The sequence below is a fragment of the Drosophila mauritiana genome, chromosome 2R (assembly GCF_004382145.1).
Source record: "Drosophila mauritiana strain mau12 chromosome 2R, ASM438214v1, whole genome shotgun sequence".
Classification (NCBI taxonomy): Eukaryota; Metazoa; Arthropoda; class Insecta; order Diptera; family Drosophilidae; genus Drosophila; species Drosophila mauritiana.
Window position 1 is genome coordinate 20,482,589 of NC_046668.1, and position 18,577 is coordinate 20,501,165.

Sequence of the window (18,577 nt, forward strand, 5' to 3'; positions counted from 1 at the left end):
GGTTTTGCCTCAACATCGCTTGCATGTCAGCCGGCAAAAATGCAACAAAGCCATCTCCGACCAGCGTCTTTTGAGGGGTGGAATAGTGGAAATGGGGGAAACGGGCCTCTTGGGCTGGCGGGCATTTGACACCGTCTTGAAAGTTAAGTGGGTGTAGAATTTGTGGCATGTGGCCGGCGGTGACTGCAGATGGAGCTGGAGCTGTGGACCGGGAGACCCAGAGATGGGGAGAGCCTCTTGGAGTGTGGCTGAGGTTGTCATATAATTGATGCCCGCGCGCCGTTTCCTATTATTGTTTAACACTCGCGCGGCAGCTCCGCCAGCCCCCACCGACCAATCCTGCCCCTCATTTCCGTCGGCTGTGTGATTGCAATGGTGAAAACTTTAATCAAAGGCGAACTCGGTCAGGCCTTGGGTGGAGTTTCGCCGTTTCGAGCGGCTGTCAACCTGCATTGGCTCTGGATCTGGCCACCCCTCGAACGCCTCCTCATCATCATCAGCACCATCATCATCGTCATCCGTATCCGCATCCCGGCTTCCAAGCCACTGCGCCCACACATGGCCTGAGCCAGGGCAATTTGAACGGACCAAAGCCCGTGGCTGGGCTGTGGCTATTAAACAACTTTGGCACGAGTCAGCGAAAGAAGCTGGAGGAAGCCAGTGATGGCTCACACTATCCCCAGTGATCACTGATTACCGCTTGGGTGCAGTGACTCACCTGAGTCTTGGACATCTTTAGCAAATATTACTTTTAAATATAAATCAATTTACGATATGGTTTAGAATCTCGATGACCACTTTTACATGAATTTGCATCACTGCATCGTTAGCTCATTAAATCTTAGGCACTTTCTTCAGTGGGTTAGTCAGTCACCTGAGTCATCGCCTCGCATCACTGATCACGGTTTTGGGGTCTCAATCCGCCACTTCGATTTGATGAAAATAGTTTTGGAAATTTTATAGGCGAAGCCGTATAATGCGCTTTGAAGTCAATGGCAATGCGTCGCCTTCCTGATCCCCCGAATCATTGGATGTGCATGTTTTATGCTAATTGTTCGTAAATGCCCCGTCCCGCTGGCTCGGCACCTCATCTTCTGGCGATAAATATGGAACAAGCGCATAAATTTGTTTATTAACCAGACTCGAAGAGGGGTCTCTTTCCATTTTTAAGTGTTTGCAATTGCTGTTAAGGCCGGATCGTTAAAGTATTTTACGATGTTATTAGATTTCCACTGGACGATGGGCAGTTCGAGTCCATATAATGATTGGTTATGCTCTATTAGTAATTGAGGTGTGTTTATTGCTCAATAACTGTGCAGAACAGCGATCTCTCGATGACCAGGAGATGGGCTGCTAATGCTCAAAATCAATAGAATATACAAACACACCTTTTTACAATCATTTATGGGTATATTCACGTCATTACAAGATTAGGGAATATCCCAAAAGAACAATAAGCAGTGCCAACCTTACGAAGGGGCAAATTAGCTTACCAGGTTGTCTTCTCTATAAATTATGACTATCTGAGTAAAGCCGCCTGCATCCTTTCTTGTCAAAAGCCTTCAACGTCAGTTAAGGTCGAAAGATCTTTAAGGCCGACCACTTCTTTTGTGCCTTTTTGTGGGGGAACTCCAACCGCAAATGCCTCGAAATCGGATGCCTTTTCACAGGCACGTGGCAGCCGGCTGACCGCATGCAGCTGGAGCGGTAGATTGTCATTGGCCATGTCCAAGATCAAGTCCATGTGGAACCCTGGACATTTCTCATCTGTCCCGGCAACTGTGCCGACTTGTGGCCAGGCGTTAAGATTTATTGAAGTGTTATAATTAAGTTAGAAATCGCTTTCTGATTGCAAATCTTCCCTTCTCTCCCTGCAGTTTTCACCTGGGGCAAGCGAATGAGTCGCAAACTGGATTTGCTGAAGCGGAGTGACTCGCCCGCCGCCGCCCACAAATCGCATTCGGATTTGAGGAGTCTGTTCCACTCGCCAACGCACCACAAGAGTGGATCCGGTGGATCCAGCGGACCCAGTTCGGCGAAGGCATCGCCCTCACCCACTGGCGGCCATCAGAACAGCTCCGGCTCCACGACCAGCACCCTCAAGAAGTGCAAGTCGGGACCCATCGAGACCATCAAGCAGCGACACCAGCAGCAGCAGCAGCAATCGGTCCAGGATGTGGGCACGGGACAGAGCCAGAGTGCTCAGTCCACGCCCACGCATCAGTTCCAGGCGGCCGCCCGCCCACAGAAAGCGCTAAAGAACTTCTTCCATAGGATCGGGTCCACCGGCATGCTGAACCATCGCTCCCACAATCTCCTTAAGGCTTCGGAGGCGGCTCAACAGGCCACCCCGGCAGCCACCACATTGTATAGGAGCAGCTCTACCAGCCAGCTGTCCAGCAGCTCCTACGTGAAGTGCGACGATCCCACCGAGGGTCTGAATCTTCAGAGGGAGCAGCGGGAACAGCGTCTTCCGCGGATCGCCAGCCTGAAGTCCAGTAGCTGCGATGACATAGCCAAGGTGAGCAGTTGCCTGACGGCCAGCACAAGTAGTGGCAGCGCCGCAGTCAGCTTGGGCTCTCCTCCAAGTAGTGCAGCAGCTGGTGGAGGCGGAACTGCATCCAACAACAGTGGCCAACACGATCCCTCGCGTCGTGGCGCCTTTCCTTACGCCTTCCTGCGATCACGTCTCTCCGTTTTGCCCGAGGAGAACCACGGAAATGTACCAGGACACCTGAAGCAACAAATACAGCGGCAGCGGGAGCAGCACCAGCAGCATCAGAGGGATCTTCTGCAGCAGGAGCAGACATCGTCGCCCCTTCCCCAGCGCCGATCCCCCGAACAGGCGATGCTGAACAATGTGTCACGCAACGACAGCATCACCTCCAAGGACTGGGAACCACTTTACCAAAGATTAAGTAGTTGTCTAAGTTCAAACGAGTCCGGCTACGACAGCGATGGGGGTGCGACGGGAGCCCGACTGGGCAATAATCTGAGCATCTCCGGCGGAGATACCGAATCTATTGCCTCGGGCACACTCAAGCGTAACTCGCTCATCTCCCTCAGCTCTTCGGAGGGCGTTGGAATGGGCATGGGTCTGAGTCTGGGACTGGGTGCCCCATCGACGAGGAACAGCAGCATCTGCAGTGCTCCCGTGTCGCTGGGTGGCTACAACTACGACTATGAGACGGAGACGATACGGCGACGATTCAGGCAGGTAAAGCTGGAGCGCAAGTGTCAAGAGGACTACATCGGAATTGTCCTGTCGCCCAAAACGGTGATGACCAATAGCAATGAGCAGCAGTACAGGTATCTCATCGTGGAACTGGAACCCTATGGCATGGCCCAAAAGTGAGTATTGGAAAATTATAAAATGATTAATTTCTTAACTTTTAACTTCTCTTTTCTAGGGATGGCCGTCTTCGCCTGGGTGACGAGATTGTCAACGTAAATGGAAAACACCTGCGAGGCATTCAATCCTTTGCAGAGGTTCAGCGCCTGTTGAGCAGCTTTGTGGACAACTGCATCGACCTGGTGATTGCTCACGATGAGGTGACCACGGTAACTGATTTCTACACCAAAATCCGTATCGATGGGATGAGCACGCAGCGCCACCGGCTGAGTTATGTTCAGCGCACACAGAGCACAGACAGTCTGAGCAGCATGCAGAGTCTGCAGCTGCAGCAGGAGAGGATTCAGGGTCACAATACGGAACAGGAGCAGGAGGCCCAGGGCGAGGATCAGTGCGATGCGCGTTCAATGGCCAGCGTCAGCACAATGCCCACTCCGATGCCGCTGATGCAGCATCGCCGGAGCTCCACGCCCAGGCACTCACTGGATGTCGGTGCGCCGGAGCATGAGCTCCTCAGGAGGCGGGCGCGCAGCTCCTCAGGTCAGCGCAGCTTGGCTCTAACACCGACCCCACTCTTTGCCAGCGGCAGCAACAGCTGCTCCTCCTCCCCTAACCACCGGTTGCTGGATAACGAGAACGACCCTGCTAACGACACCGATTCCTATACGCCAGTGTATGCAAATCGGGCGGCAAGCGTGTGCGTGGCCTCCTCCCTGGCGGACGATGAAAAGTGGCAGTTACTGGCCCGGAAGCGCTGCTCGGAGGGTTCCGCCCTATCCGCTACACCGAACCCGCAGCAATTTGGCCAGCGTACTCACTACGCCAGAAACTCCATCAATCTGGCCAACTCGCACTACCGCTCGCTCCGATTTGCCCACTCGCGGTTGAGTTCGTCGCGCCTTAGTCTGTTCATGCAGGCGCCTCCTAACAGTCTAACCGTCGGAGAGGGAGTCGCTAATACCCCATCCTCTACAGCTACCACAACCACTGATCTCACTAACCAGCAGCAACAGCAGCAAAACCAGCAACAGACACACCAATCACTGTACATCAAGCACTCGCCAAAGAGCGTCTCATTGTTCTCGCCTAATCCCTATGTTAACGCCTCATCCTCACCAGCTTCGGCATCCACATCAGCGGGAGCCGGCTCCTCCCTGGCTCCGCCAGCCGCTGCCCTAATGCATCACAGGCCATCGCTTCCGGTGGCCAAGCTAACAATACGCGACGAGGAAATGGCGGAGGTCATCCGTGCGTCGATGAGCGAGGGTGAGATTCAGTAATCCAATAATCAACTAAATTGCTTACAAGAAGAAATCAACTCATTTCCCGTGTCAAATACTAAACACTTGTTGCAAATTATAGGTAGTGGACGTTGCACCCCGAAGACTATAACCTTCTTTAAGGGACCTGGACTGAAATCGCTGGGCTTCAGCATAGTGGGAGGTCGAGATTCGCCCAAGGGCAACATGGGAATCTTTGTGAAGACCGTATTTCCTTCAGGTCAGGCAGCCGATGATGGCACACTGCAAGCGGGTAAGTTTTTTAAAGTCATTTCGATATCTACAGCCATAACTAAAATACATTCCAAACAGGCGATGAGATTGTGGAGATCAATGGAAACTCTGTGCATGGCATGAGTCATGCCGAAACCATAGGACTTTTTAAGAACGTAAGAGAGGGCACCATTGTGCTAAAAATCTTAAGAAGAAAGTAAGTACATCTAGAAAACTATTTTTTTTAATTGAAAACTAATGTTTCACTTTTATTTGCAGATTACAGAAAGCTAAATCGATGGGTTGCTAGTTAATGCCCGTAATTGACTTATTCCCATGGTAATACATAATTATGGACAACCTACATCGTTTAACCAAGTTAAATGTTAGCTTCGTTAATTAAGTGAAGCCTTTTTCGTAATCGTACAAAGCCCCTTGCTAGAACTATACTTATACAGACTCTATTTAGAAACTAGAATCCCAAATAGTATGTAAAGAATTGTATGGAGTTACAATTTTAAATTATTTACCCATTCTAGACTAGGCTAAGGTTCGAAACGTTGTACAAGTTCTATTTACATACAACCTTAATATATTTACCTGAAAAGCAATATACGTTTTGTTTCAATAACATTATATTAAAATAAATCACTCTGTTTCCGTTTCATTCTTCACAATCAGTCGTTGCTTTTTTACAAAATGCTCAATCCGGTTCTCCAAGCTCTCTGCAAAAACTGATTGATTAGAGTAAACCAAAAGAAAGTGTGCATTTAATACATACCACATCGTTTGCGTTCTAAAAGAGGCTGATATTGACGTGGATTGACGGAATCCTGCAACAGCGTTACCTGAGCCAGTACCTTCTCTTTTGGCTTAAAGTTCTCTTCAAATAAGGATTCCAGTTGTTGCAGCACATTGCGTATCATGGTGCTCTTAACGCTAAATTGCGTCCACTCACACTGGGTGTTTTCGATAAGCTTTTGTAGATTTTCCTCATTGTAAATCCACGCCGTAAGATCACGCTCCACGTGCTCGGGAGCATTTAAGTCATCTGATTCGTCGGCGACTGTATCCATGGCCTCTTCATTTGCATCACCGCTGCCTGAATGGTTTACACTTCTTGTTGTATGGTCTCGAAAATCGCAACGAAACAGATTTAAAGGTAAGCCAATGGCGGGGGTGTACTGAGGCTTGCAGGGATTAGACTCCACATCAAGCAGGTCACTTATTACGGCCGGTTTTTCCTTTTTTTGGCCCACAAGTAAAAGCACCGCCATAATGCAACGGATTTGGTGCCAGAGGAAGGCATTTGCTTGAATCTCCAGGTAGTACATGTCGTAGCCTGCGGAAAATTGCGCTTTAAAATCTTATATAACTAAAGCTTTTGCTCAGGAACAAACCGGAATTTGTATGATTTTCATAACAAGCTTCCACCCTGGCTGATTGCAAGTTTCTCATGTAGTTGGTTACTCCGTTGTGCACGTCCATTTTGCAGAAATTGCGAAAGTCGGCGTGACGCACTAGGAGATCACAGGCTTTACGCATGGCAGCAATGTCCAGGTCACCCTTAGGAAAGTAGTAACGATAGCTGCGAGAAACGCAATCAAATCGAGCGTTATAAACCGTACTGCGCAGTGGCATCCAAGCCACGCACTGAATGTTCTTGGGCAGCACTCGATTCAGGAGTCCACAGTAGTCGATCTCGGAGGAAAGCGATGTGGGATCCAGCTGAGATTCGGGTGGATGCTTGCTGCGCAGATCTATGGAGATGACCTGGCAGAAGGCGCTCACCTCCTTGTCTGTGCGTCCACAGCGGTGATAATTGGAAGTGGCGCGAGATTCGATGAGGCAGGTACGAGTCAGTGCGCGGAACAAGTTGGATTCTGTGGCAAAGCAAAAGATTTAGCAAACATGTGTTAGAGCTGTGTTAAGGACCTACCGATGGTATCATTGGAATCCTCCTGGCAGGCAAATCCTTGATAGTCCCAACCAAAGTAGGTAATCTTTAGCAAGACATGACGCTTGTGTGCACTGAAAAAATTGAATCATGGAACTTGATCTAATCTGGAAATGGTTCCACAACATACCTGCTCCAATCGAACATACGTATCTTCTGCACTTTGTTGGATGTCTTGGCCACCTGGCTAACTTTGCCATCCGCTTCTCCGCCAAATAATCCAGAGTATTCCTTATCATGTTTATCATGCTCGCTTAACTTTTTCTGCAGTAGATTCCGCAACTGAAAGTTATAGGCCTCCAGTTGGACAACCTTATCGATCAGCTCGGTTTGGGTCAGTTTTTCGAGAGCCTCTCGGCTTAAGCCTTTTAATCGTTTGTTTATTACAACTTTTTTGTCTTTTGTTGCACTCATTATGGAGGTTTATGAGACATAAACAATATAAAAGCAACACGTGAAATTCTTCTTAGCATTCGCAACGAAACGCGCACATAGACATGAGCAAGCTTTGCTAATAGCGCATATCCACTGGATGTTGCATGTTGTTTGTTGTATGAGAAAGCAGTTTAGCAATTTAAGCAATTCAGTAGGCGAAACTACAATTTTTCAGGTATCTTGAAGAATAAAACCTTTATTTAATAATCTTTTAAAGAAAGAAACTGATCAGCTTGTAATTTTGGTATTTTTATTGTGACCATTTGTATGTTTCTGACTTCAGCACGGTCACACTGTTCGCAGCCACTGTTTATGTTATAATTTATTTTGGTTGTATAAAAACACGAAAATCATCTGGAGTTCAAGCCAGCATATAAGTTAAGCGACTTAAAATCTTTCGCTGCCTTTTGCTGCTTCTGTGGTGCAGCATCCGCGGGTGAAGCACACCAAGAACGCCACGAAGAAAGGGGGCAGCAAGGACATCACAAAGGATGGACGCGAGCAGTTACAAGGTCGATGGCGAGAACGACAATTGCGGGGCGACCTTGGCCGCTGTAAATCTGAATGTCCTTCCCGATGAGATACTGGAGTTCATATTCACCTACCTGCCACCCTACGGCGACTTGGAGCACTGCAGCCTGGTGTGCAAGCGATGGCACGCCATTGTGAAGAGTGGGTATCTGGAAAGAGCGAACATAATACAACTTAACTATCTTCTTATCCTTTGCAGACCTTGTGCGCCGTTCCAAGCACAATCTGGAGAAGGGCCTTATCGACTTTCGACTGCGCTGGGAGGTGTTTTCCCAGCAGACAGTCAATGGCGGGGCTGGAGCACCATTATCCTTTATTGCCGGACGATTTGCTCACTCGGCTGTGCGGCAAGACAACTCCATGTACGTGTTCGGCGGCGGCTCCTCGTCGGACACCACCTTCAACGATCTGTGGCGCTTTGATTTGACGCACATGCGGTGGGCGCGGCCAGTGGCCACAGGAACATATCCCTCGCCCAAGGGCAGTGCATCAATGGTGGCGTGGCGGGACCAGCTGATACTCTTTGGCGGATGGCGATACCCCTCGCTACATCCGCCCTACCAACCATGGTGTTTATTTGACGAGCTGCACTACTACGATCTGGGAAAGAACCGCTGGCTGCTGCGAAGCTCCCTATCTTCCCCACCACCGATGGCTGGACACTCGGCCACGGTACATGGCGATCGGATGGTAGTTTTTGGCGGTTACCAGATCAAAGACGATTTCAATGTGAACTCGAACGACACATGGGTACTGGATCTGCCGGAGCAGCGCTGGTGGCAGCCACTCTTTGTGGGCAACACGCGGCCCAGTCCGCGATACGGACAAATCCAGGTAGAGTTGGGAAAGAATCACCTGCTGATCGTGGGAGGATGTGGCGGTGCCAATCGGGTGTACACTGATGCCTGGCTGCTGGACATGACCAGGGATGTATGGAGCTGGAAGTCTATTGCTGTGCGCAACAAGCGTTTTGGAGCCGTCCACATGTGGTGCAATCCCGGTTGCAAGGTCAACAACTACCTGGTGGTCGTGGGCCCATCGCCCAATATGCCGCAGGACTTCCAAATGATGAAGCAAAGCAGAGTCCCAGTCGTTGGAGGACGTGGACCTCCGCCGCCGAATCCTCTTCAAAATGTACCTCCAAGGGGATACCGGATACCAGTTCCGGATCGTCGACTAGGTGGAGGACTGGGTGGACCTGGCCAAAATCGTGGAGGAAACATCCGTCCTGGAGTGGGAGGTGCAGCAGCAGCACTGGGTCCTCAAGAACAGTATTTGGCCAACCGAAGAGCAATTCTTAATCAACACATGCAGCAAGCTCAGCAATTCCTGCACAACAGCAATGTGAACAATAATAACAATAATTACCAACCGCGCTCGGGAAGATTGAGTGATCTGCATGCCCCGCCAGCTCCGGCTGCAGCTGCTTCTCCTCCATCCCCGCCAGTGCGACCAAATGCTCCGCCATCTCCTGCCGACGGCGATGTGGACGCCGCACAGCGCTTGCAAAGAAATTTAGCTCTAAGGTGTCGTGATAATGAACCTAGGCTACCAAAACGTTTCGATGAGCTCTATGAGGTGAGTGTTTTTAAGTGCGCGTATTGTGGACCTCTAACTTATTTTCTGTTTCAAAAGGATCCCTTTCGAATGGCCGCCTTCAATGTGCCCACACGATCGCGGAGTGCTTCGCGGGATCACAACGAGCGGATACGACGTATGGAGGAGAAGATGAACGCCATTCGCAATTCGCGACGCAGCGCACCGGCGGCCGCCCAAGTGGAACCACAACCGCTACGCGCACCCTCTCCCAAACGATTGCGCTGCAATGTGCAATCCCTGTTCGTTTGTGACATCTCCGGCATTTTGGACAGCAGCGAACCCGCCCTCGAGTGGGTGGAATACAAAAACTTCGGAGTGCTCAAGGGTGCTCCGGATCGGCTAATCCTCTCGAGCCTCATTGCTGGCAACGGCGAGCTCATCCTCTTCGGGGGCGTGCACAAGGAGACACTAACGGACATCACACACCATGTGTCCAATTCCATACACTTCCTGAGTGTGCCACGTGATATTATCTAAGCTCTGAACCGACGCCCGTCCTAGTCCAAAGTTACTCGGATAGCACTCTGTTGCTGGTAAACCCACTTCCCAAATCCCTCAAAGTTCGGCGTTAGAGGTTCATTTAGGCATTAAATTGAGTGTAATGAAGAATATGTTTTATGATTATAAACGATTATTTACTAGTGGATCTCCAACGATTGGCTTTAATTTTTGCTTTCCAGCACTTTTATTAGGTCGTAAGCATGTTGAAAACGCATATCACAGAAGTCATCTTGGCATGCTACACACTGCTCCAGGAGCAGCTGCAGCTTTTCGTTGTCCAAATTCTTAAGCAAGGAATCCCTTAGCAAAAGGCACGCCTGGTAGATATTGGCATCCAGATGGTGGCCAGAGCAGAATGCCGAGACATCAAATGTGAAGCCCTCGCCGGGAAGCGGTTCGTACTTTTCGGCTTGTCCTGCTGCGGTTGAAGCGTCCACCAGGACCACGGAGTCCAAATCAATGAGGTACACCTTCTTGGTTTCTTCGTCGTAAGCCAAATTATCGGCCGTGAAATCGGTTAAAATAATGCGAAAGTCCGCGAAGCCAAAAGTCAGCTTGAGGGAGAGCTGGATTAACTGGAGGGCCAGTTCCACACGCAAACCTTCTTCGGCATCGACGTAATGAGCTAATGTGCGTCCAGCGTATGATTGAAAATGTGTCAGTCCGCAGGAGGCGTATGGGGTAGGCACTGGAAAGCCCTGCAGATGCAGTTCCTGCATGAGCAGCGGACTGACGTAGTGCATCATGTAGAACCACACACTGGCGGCGGCATGTCCACGCTGCTCCAAATACGAAACGAAACGGGGTTCCCTTGCCTGAGTTCGGCAGAGATGAAAACCACCAGGTCGCTCCTCTAGTTCATAGAAAGCTCTTTTCACATTTTTCATCTGATAGCTATGCGCATCAATGATCTTTCTTTTGGCCACCAGCTGGACTTCCTGATCCTGGTCTTTTAGCCTTAGATAGTGAATCGCTCGACGATCAACGAGCAACGAAATGGCTTTCACAAGTCTACTCCAATCCGAGGGCTCTGCAATTTTCTGGAAGATTTCACCGCACTGCTCTTTCTGTCCAACGAAACAGTCTGGACACAAGCGCAGATCCTTCTCGAAAAGCTCCTGGAACACCTCCCGCTGCGGCTTCACCTGCAGCTCCTGCAGCAGGGCCAAAATGAGCACCACTTTCAGTTGGCCGTATGACAGGTGCATCACAGGGAGCTGCAAAGAGACGGAAGGGAAACAAATGAAGGGGCTTGCCAAACAACAGAAGAAGCCACATGTGTGTGTATCCGAAGAAATGTGCGTGAGGGCCCAGCCTCCAGTCCACTGGTCACATTACCTGTTTGGCAGCTACACGCCAAAAGCGAACCTAAGCACCGAGCCAAAGAGGCAGATGGTTATGGCCGCTGAACGAAGCGTCTATACTCTTTCGCTACATTTAGTTAAATTTGCTAAGCATGTATTTCAAGTATTAATAGACTGGGAAGACTGTGATTTCCCTTTTTTACTAGTTCCCCAAAGTAATATAAAATTCTTTCATTTATTCTATTCTATCTTTTAAGCACGTTCTATGTTATCGATCTTTAATTTAGTCATAATGACAACTGATTAGATTATGAACACCACTATCGCTTTTATCACACCAACTTAAGGGCTCATGTCGAAATGGTTACCCCACAAGGTCCGAAGAGTATGCCGTCGGGGGGACTTACAGAAATAACTTTGGTTCTGAAGAAGAGCCAATTCAATGGGTTCAAGGTTGGCCATCAATCGCTGGGAGCAAGAAGCGAGGCAGACGCTTAATTTGTAATCTCTGCAGAGGTGGGAGAGCAGCCATTATGGAGATACCAGTCGCATCCTCCAAGACGCACTACCTCTCGCCTTGCCCTATACTTCAAAATTAAGTGTGCCCAGAATGGACTGGCTCTGGGAGAAGACGTTGGGGCTATGGTGCTCATTCTTTAACTACGACGAGGAGGATAATGACTCGGCTAAAGATTCAGCACCATTGCCCACGACTTCGCCAGTGCCTCAGACTATCAAAAGAAAATCCCGTGTGGGATTTAGCCGCAGCACCATACGAAAACTCCAACTCAACCAACTGGAACAGTTGGGCTCCACAAATGCCTTTTTTAACTTCCTGCTCGCCCAGCGGATTCGAGAAGTGGGCTTGGTCGGTCTCAACTACCTGGATGTGTTGAAGTCCCAGCGACTAATTTCGGGGAAACGCATCTGGGACTCCATGGATGAGAAGCAACGGAGCCCCTACCTAAAGCTGGCTGAAAGTGTTCGTCAGAACGATATGGAAACCTTTCGGGATAAGAGGAAACTCGATGAAATCGGCTACCAAGTGTACTCGTGCGAAAAAAGACCGAAGATCGCTGAGAACGCACCGAGAGATTGGGAGACGCAGCAGAGGAGGTGAGACCTGAAATCGAAATCGCTTGGAGAACGTTTCCCCAAACCGAGTAAGATCAGTTGAAGGTGGCGCGTTGCGCTCGACGGTTGTCGCTATTCTGGTTCTCGCTCAAGTTCTCCGAACTCTTGGAACAGCTGGGTAGTCTGGTCTGGCCTGGCGCATAAAGACGCGATATCGGTCAAGTTCAGACGAGGAAGACGACGACGCGGCGATCACTCAATTAGCCTCGCCGTGAGGGCGCGTGAAATTCACTTTTAAATTTCCCCAACTCGATTTTCACATACACAAATCGCTTTTGTTACGATTCTCGCGTGTGCTTGTTTGAAAAGGAATTTGTCACAGTGCCAAAAGGTGTGTGTGTTCTTCTTGGAAATGTCCACTTAGCTCGTAAACTATTCCAATGTTCTAAAAAGCCATAAATTAGCCCTAAGGTCGCACGTGAACCCTTCACCACCTGGGCTAGCCTCCCTTTACGCAACTGAAAACAGAGCAGCTCGCGATTCGAGGCGAGTCAACAGTCAACAAAGTGCGCAGCAGAAGTCCAGAATATTGATTGACTTTGCAATAAAATATAAATATTTGCATGAGCTCGAAATTTTCAGAGACAGGGAATTAACACTCACCTTATTTTCGGGCCACATGTTGTCTGGATGCAGCCCATATCCAAGTACTATAGGTGTATATATTATTGAGGGTTATTTAGCTTGTCAGTAATTGGAGGAGGGCACATAAACCACCGTGCTAGCTACCCATAAATTGCACATTAGATAACACCGACATGTGCTCCTCGCTGATTTCGAGAGGCCCCCATATAAGTCGCGTTAGCCGGAGCCCCACTTGTCCAACTGAGATCTGTACAAACACTTTAAACCGGTTATACACATATAGTACCCGCTGGGAAAACAAATAGCGAACCCAAGCCGGCAATAGATGAATAACCAAGCAACCAACCAACCAGCTGGCTGGTAAACAATCGCGTCGTATTATTATTTTGGTTTATTGATAAACAAAAGCCTGTCATGTGTGCGATTGTCTATATATATACAAATGTGTTTATATATCTGCATTCTTGGCCATGACCAAGGAAATCTGATGCATGTCGCTTAAGTGATAATATTCAAATCGAATTACGTCACGTTGACTGCAGGCACTCGAACCCCCTTGACTACATATGTATTATTTTTCAAGGGGATTGCGTTATCGGACATTTAAACTTTTAGCTTTGTGGCACACGCCCTTTTAATTAATAGCCATAAAATAGCAAGCGAAATTGGAAGCGTGAAATTTGATTTCTTCAAATATCAAGTGTTACGACTCTTCCAGCTCTCTATAGCTCTTTATAACTTACTGAAAAGAGTTACTATCTGAATAAACTAAGAACTTATTAAACGTAGCAAAGACCTGTTTTGGCCAAACATCTTTTCATTTCAACCGAAATCGCTAGTTTGCGCACAAACAAAACTTTAGCTAGTTCTTTTGAATTTACATCTCGTATCGCTTTCTATTCGCCCGCGCCTGAATAGTTTCTATTATACTTCAAATGATTGATGGCCGCCCATGACACGGGCAAATTGGAAACGGGTTTTCGAATGGCTCATTAATATCTACCACCTTTCTCTGCCCCTTTCGCAGATGAGCATCTCGGCGGTGGACCGCAAAGAGCAGGCCAGTGTGAGCAGCGGTCTGGGTAGGCGATACGGGCAGCTGCTCCGTGGAGCCAAGTACACAGATTGCGTGTTCCACGTGTGCGAGGAGCTGGTGAAGTGCCACAAGCTTATCCTGAGCTCCGCCAGTCCCGTTTTCGAGGCAATGTTCTTTGGTCCCATGCAAAACAACGAGCCCGAGCCGGAAATCGAAATCCACGACATAAGCTCAGCTATCTTCAAGGTGCTGGTGGAGTACATCTACACGGGCGTCGTTGACTACAATAGTCTGGAGCTGGTGGCCTGCATAGAGCTGTACTACGCGGCTGAGAAGTATCTGCTGGAGGAGTTGATCGCCGACACGCTAATGGCCATCACCCGCAAGCTACGCTTCGCCAATATCTTGCCCGCTCTGGAGCTAAGTGTTTGCATGGGCCTCGACGGACTGCTGGAGGTCTGCATGACCTTCTTCATGCGATGCTGCGTTAATAATGGACAGTATATGAGCCACCTTAAGGAGCACTATGTGCACGTGTCCAAGGAGTGTGTGAAGGCAATCATAGCGGCGTGCAAGGAGCCGCACAAGCTGCTCATCTGGTATGTTTATGAGTGGACACGCCAGGAGTGCGAGCAGTTGGGCCTGGGTCCCAGCGATGCCGACTTAGTAGTGCACGACTTGGGTGGCAAATCAAGCGATTGGCCAGTGGCTTCGGGTGCTAGTGATTTGGAATCACCAGCCCTAGCTCCGGTGGTTTTAGTGGAGCGTTGCTATTACAAGGCCTGCAGGCCCTTTACAGTGGATGCAGAATCTCCGCTGTTTCGCTTGCGTCTAAAGTGCTCTAGATTTATCTCCTTGATGGGCTTGGTCCTGAACAGCAGGATGACTCCCAACCTATTGGGTCACGTCCAGCAGCTGGAGTACCGCGAATCGCTGCGCCTGGACCTATGCGAGGTGCCCGCTGAAAGCGATGGTCCGGCCACGGCGCCCGTGTGGAGTCACGTTGTCCAGGGCCAGAATACGAAGTACAACTGCAACCTGCATCTTGGCTGGCGGCGCGAAGAGGCCTGTGTGCTCAATCCGGAGCTGACCTATGAGCTTCAGATCCGCTGGGACAGCAGTGCTTACGGCGCCGAGTATCCGTGCAGCCTGCAGTCCTGCCAGGCGGACGGAATCCGCTTCACCGACGAGGACAGCTTCAGCGGAAGTCTCGTCAAGGGACTGCGCTATGCCAACCTGGTGTAGTCGCTCCACCCGCGATATCCTAATTAGTTAGTCCGTAAGACGTGTATGTATTTATTGCCCTAAGTTAATGTACGCTGCCTCAGAGTTCAATAAACTGTGAGTAATATCGCTTCAAACACAAGACGTCTGCTGATAAATGGAAAAAGCCGGTTTGCAGCCGTTTTTGTTTGGCGAATGAACGTCGAACTCGATCGGGGAACGGCGTTCCGGCTTTGAATACGGAAACTTATCTCACCTGTTGTTGCGGCTACAGATCAAGACACCTGCGTCGGCGAAACAACAGCTAACATCGGTAAAACAATAAACTATAATATAATCGTCAGATGTAAACAAAGCGAAATTGAACGAGGGACAGTGTGACCAACTGGTCATAATAATTCTTGGGTAAATTAGGGCGACCGTAAAATAATGAACACAGAGGAACTGGCTATTTAATAACCTAATTTTTATTTACTGTAACAGCTTTATTTGATGTTCAAAATTAAAATATTTATAAGCGTTACCTTAAATCTAAACAAAATATTTACAGTAACAATGGAATCAAATATGCAGTGGAAAAACGCTAGATACCCGCGCAAAAGTGCTGTAAAGTTCTAGACAGAGTAGTGTTGGCAAACGCCGGGTGCAAAACAATAATAGTCCGCTTTGGTTTTTGTTTACGCTGCAAAAATGACGATTTTGTACAAAGTGGAGGGCAAGGAGTTCAGCAAGGACAGCGTATTTCCGCACAAGAACGTCCTCTGCTCAGTCTCCGCACGGAACATCGTTGCGTTTAGCGCCCTGCAGAGCGCCATATTTCCGGCGTCCCACGGAGGAGATGCCGGCGATGGATCCTTGCCGGGAGCTGGTTTGGGCGTAGGCGCGAGCAACAGCCATGTGTACGTGTGCGACATCGTGACGCCGTGGGAATACTACAAAGTGTGCTCCTCCAAGTCGCTGATCAGTGTGCTCCAGTGGAGTCCCAACGGGGAGCAACTGTTGCTTGGATACGTCGGCGGTCGCGTCGAGATCTGGCAGCCGAGGAACCAGTCCATTAACCTGTGGGTGCTGCAGTACTACGCCACCGTGCCCAGCGAGGACATAATCGAGGCACAGTTCTTTCACAACGGCAAAGGCGTGATCTTCAATGCGCTGAAAAAAGATCACACCTACTATGCGGAGAAGTTCGAGCGGGTGGAGCAGCAGAGGCCCACTCTCAGCGGATTTGGCGGAGTGGCCAGCGAGGGATGCGTGCTACTCACTTCCTCAGGCCTGCTGGCCGCCTTCAGTCTCCCCGCAATCCAAAAGACATCCGCCGCAGGAGGAACAGCTGATGGCCCCGCCCACGAGGTCGTCGAGCTGACACCTGCGCTCCACAGCATCGGCATATCGCGCAGCTTCATCGAACACTGCAGCATGACGCCAAGTCCATCGGGAGCCCTTAGTATCGCTTTCAGTTGCGGCTGGCAGCAACAGTTGGTGCAATGCTTTAAGGTCTCGCTTTCGTTGGAGGGAGAACTGGGTCTGGAGCAGCACTTGGCCATCAAATCCGAGTCCCAGACCAGCATATTTCTGGGTCCTCTTGACGGAAGGCGGATCAGTCACCTAAAATGGACGCGAATAGCCAATGAGGATGTGATTTTTATAGCCTACGCTTGTCCAGATGGTGCTGGCAGCCAACTGGAGCAATGGACATTGACACGCCGTCACCAAAGTGTCCACGCCCTGCTCCAGGGTGGCGGAGGTGCCAACAACAAGCCAAATGAGTTCGTGCAATCGGAAAGCTGGGAACAGGTTGGCAAGGTACAACTAAATGCATCCTTGGCGGATATCAGCGTCACACGACTATCAGTATCAACGCCGGACTTTTGCCAAGTGTACGCCATTCTGCAGGACAACAGCGTCCAGGTGCTGGAGCCCAACTCGATGAAGCAGCTTAATCACACCCAGTTTGATAAGTTATCCGGCGCCAGTGGAGGAATAAAGTTCGTTAGCGGCGACTTGACACCTAGCAGCCAAATGCTCCTAATCTTTGATAGCCATGCACAACTTTATGCCATGCAGGCACCTCTGCTGAAGCAAGGAGGATCTGGTTTGCTGCTGCTGGAATATTGCATCGTTACAGGTTGCGATGCCAGCGATGTGCTACTCCTTAATCTAGGCAACCTGGAGGCTCTAGTGGAGAAGCTAACCGACAACTTTACGCGGCAACCTTCCTTCGTGCGGCACTTTTACTATGCTAATTTTCTGGCCCTCAAGTCCAACATATGCCGCGTGCAGCAGCAGGAGTTTGACAATCTCATTATCCTACACGCAATATCCACCACATTCAAGAGCCTCCTGCGGCCCTCTGATCTGGGTTTCCAGGATAAAGGACCTGCCGATAACTTGGCCATCAAGCTGGCCGAATCCATTCCGGATGTGGACACCGTGATGCTGAACCTGGACGCCAAGGACTTTACAGTGGAGCCGGTGATGCTGCAAAGTCTACAGCAACTGATTCAGTGGGTCACCGACCTTGCGCTCAACATGCTGCATCGTCTGCCCGAGGAGGTAATGAAGACCAAGCTCTCCGGAAAGCGGCCAAGCTACGACATCAGCCGAGACATCGTGGCCATCAGCAGTCTCCGCGAGCTGCTGGTTATGATCCGCATTTGGGGCCTGCTAAACACCCAGTGCCTGCCCGTCTACACAAAGACGATGGACAACATCGATGTGCTAGTGATCCTCTTTCGTTTGCTTACTCGCCTGGCCCAGAATCCTGCGGAGCCGGACGAAATGCTGCTGGACGAGTGCAGCCTGCTGTCCAAGCAGCTCCTGATTCCCCAGCCCACCAAGTTCAATCCCACGACGTTGCTGAGTGCTCAAGGATTCGCCGCCGTAAAGTCGGGACAGCTGCAGTTCACCTCCCTGGAGGAGCCAACTTGCTTGCAGGACATGGAGACGGAGGAGGTGGTCTTCGCCAGCTCCGTGAAGGATGGCGTGAGCAATCTCCAACTGGGCGCCCGACCCAGCCACATCCGGAGATGCGCACGCTGCGGATTCGTGTTCGTGAATAACGCCAGCAAGGTGGCCAAGACGTCGGCCCTCAAGGCGTGGTTTAGTAAGTGGCTGCACTGCCACTGTGGGGGCTTCTGGAAGCAGGTTCACTAGTAAATCTATGTGGGCAATGACTTAGTTCTTAAGTATGATTTAAGCTTCAAATAAAAGTAAATGATTGAAAACAATATTAGTGAAGTCAAGAAATTGAATATACTAAATATATTTCTTCTTTGCCCTCGTGCTAGTTCAGAAACCATAAGCAAGAGAGAAGTCAAATTATATTCACTATTTCAAAACTAAATTTATTTGAATGAAAAAATATTTTTTTAACCGTATCCATGAATTGTGGTTGCTGTATTTGCTAACGGTTTGATATTAACAACA

The 18,577-nt window shown here is 49.6% G+C and overlaps 6 protein-coding genes across 10 annotated transcripts in view; 4 read left to right on the plus strand and 2 right to left on the minus strand.

Annotated features, from left to right (window-relative positions):
- Positions 1-5,456, plus strand: part of LOC117135452 — a 35,782-nt gene extending 30,326 nt beyond the window's left edge. For all 3 annotated transcript variants that reach the window (XM_033295636.1, XM_033295638.1, XM_033295637.1), the window contains 5 exons: positions 1,878-3,351; positions 3,411-4,618; positions 4,715-4,885; positions 4,945-5,062; positions 5,125-5,456. In XM_033295636.1, coding sequence (XP_033151527.1) covers positions 1,878-3,351; positions 3,411-4,618; positions 4,715-4,885; positions 4,945-5,062; positions 5,125-5,155 — 3,002 coding nt within the window. In that variant the 3' untranslated portion in view covers positions 5,156-5,456. The remainder of the gene's footprint in view (positions 1-1,877; positions 3,352-3,410; positions 4,619-4,714; positions 4,886-4,944; positions 5,063-5,124) is intronic.
- Positions 5,415-7,278, minus strand: LOC117135453 (tRNA pseudouridine(38/39) synthase). Its single transcript, XM_033295639.1, has 5 exons — positions 6,933-7,278; positions 6,785-6,876; positions 6,246-6,728; positions 5,627-6,187; positions 5,415-5,570 (listed from the first exon to the last, which is right to left on the minus strand). The coding sequence occupies exons 1-5, from the start codon at positions 7,214-7,216 to the stop codon at positions 5,494-5,496; spliced, it is 1,497 nt and encodes a 498-aa protein (XP_033151530.1). The 5' UTR covers positions 7,217-7,278; the 3' UTR covers positions 5,415-5,493.
- A 235-nt stretch (positions 7,279-7,513) lies between these two features.
- Positions 7,514-10,020, plus strand: LOC117138626 (F-box only protein 42). The gene is made up of 3 exons (XM_033300837.1): positions 7,514-7,909; positions 7,968-9,346; positions 9,404-10,020. The coding sequence occupies exons 1-3, from the start codon at positions 7,729-7,731 to the stop codon at positions 9,842-9,844; spliced, it is 2,001 nt and encodes a 666-aa protein (XP_033156728.1). The 5' UTR covers positions 7,514-7,728; the 3' UTR covers positions 9,845-10,020.
- Positions 10,021-10,023: 3 nt separating this feature from the next.
- On the minus strand, positions 10,024-15,518 carry LOC117138628. 2 transcript variants are annotated; one of them, XM_033300840.1, is made up of 2 exons: positions 15,408-15,518; positions 10,024-11,085 (listed from the first exon to the last, which is right to left on the minus strand). In XM_033300840.1, the coding sequence occupies exon 2, from the start codon at positions 11,074-11,076 to the stop codon at positions 10,030-10,032; it is 1,047 nt and encodes a 348-aa protein (XP_033156731.1). In that variant the 5' UTR covers positions 11,077-11,085; positions 15,408-15,518; the 3' UTR covers positions 10,024-10,029. The 2 variants fall into 2 exon arrangements, with proteins under 2 accessions (XP_033156731.1, XP_033156732.1); XM_033300841.1 differs by lacking the exon at positions 15,408-15,518 and adding an exon at positions 11,580-11,731.
- Positions 12,219-15,293, plus strand: LOC117138627. Of its 2 annotated transcripts, none has more exons than XM_033300839.1 (2): positions 12,219-12,288; positions 13,919-15,293. In XM_033300839.1, the coding sequence occupies exon 2, from the start codon at positions 13,919-13,921 to the stop codon at positions 15,170-15,172; it is 1,254 nt and encodes a 417-aa protein (XP_033156730.1). In that variant the 5' UTR covers positions 12,219-12,288; the 3' UTR covers positions 15,173-15,293. The 2 variants fall into 2 exon arrangements, with proteins under 2 accessions (XP_033156730.1, XP_033156729.1); XM_033300838.1 differs by lacking the exon at positions 12,219-12,288 and adding an exon at positions 12,336-12,637.
- Positions 15,519-15,761: 243 nt separating the features above from the next.
- LOC117138625 (mediator of RNA polymerase II transcription subunit 16) lies at positions 15,762-18,380 on the plus strand. The gene has a single exon (XM_033300836.1). The coding sequence runs from the start codon at positions 15,842-15,844 to the stop codon at positions 18,302-18,304; it is 2,463 nt and encodes an 820-aa protein (XP_033156727.1). The 5' UTR covers positions 15,762-15,841; the 3' UTR covers positions 18,305-18,380.
- Positions 18,381-18,577: the final 197 nt, after the last annotated feature.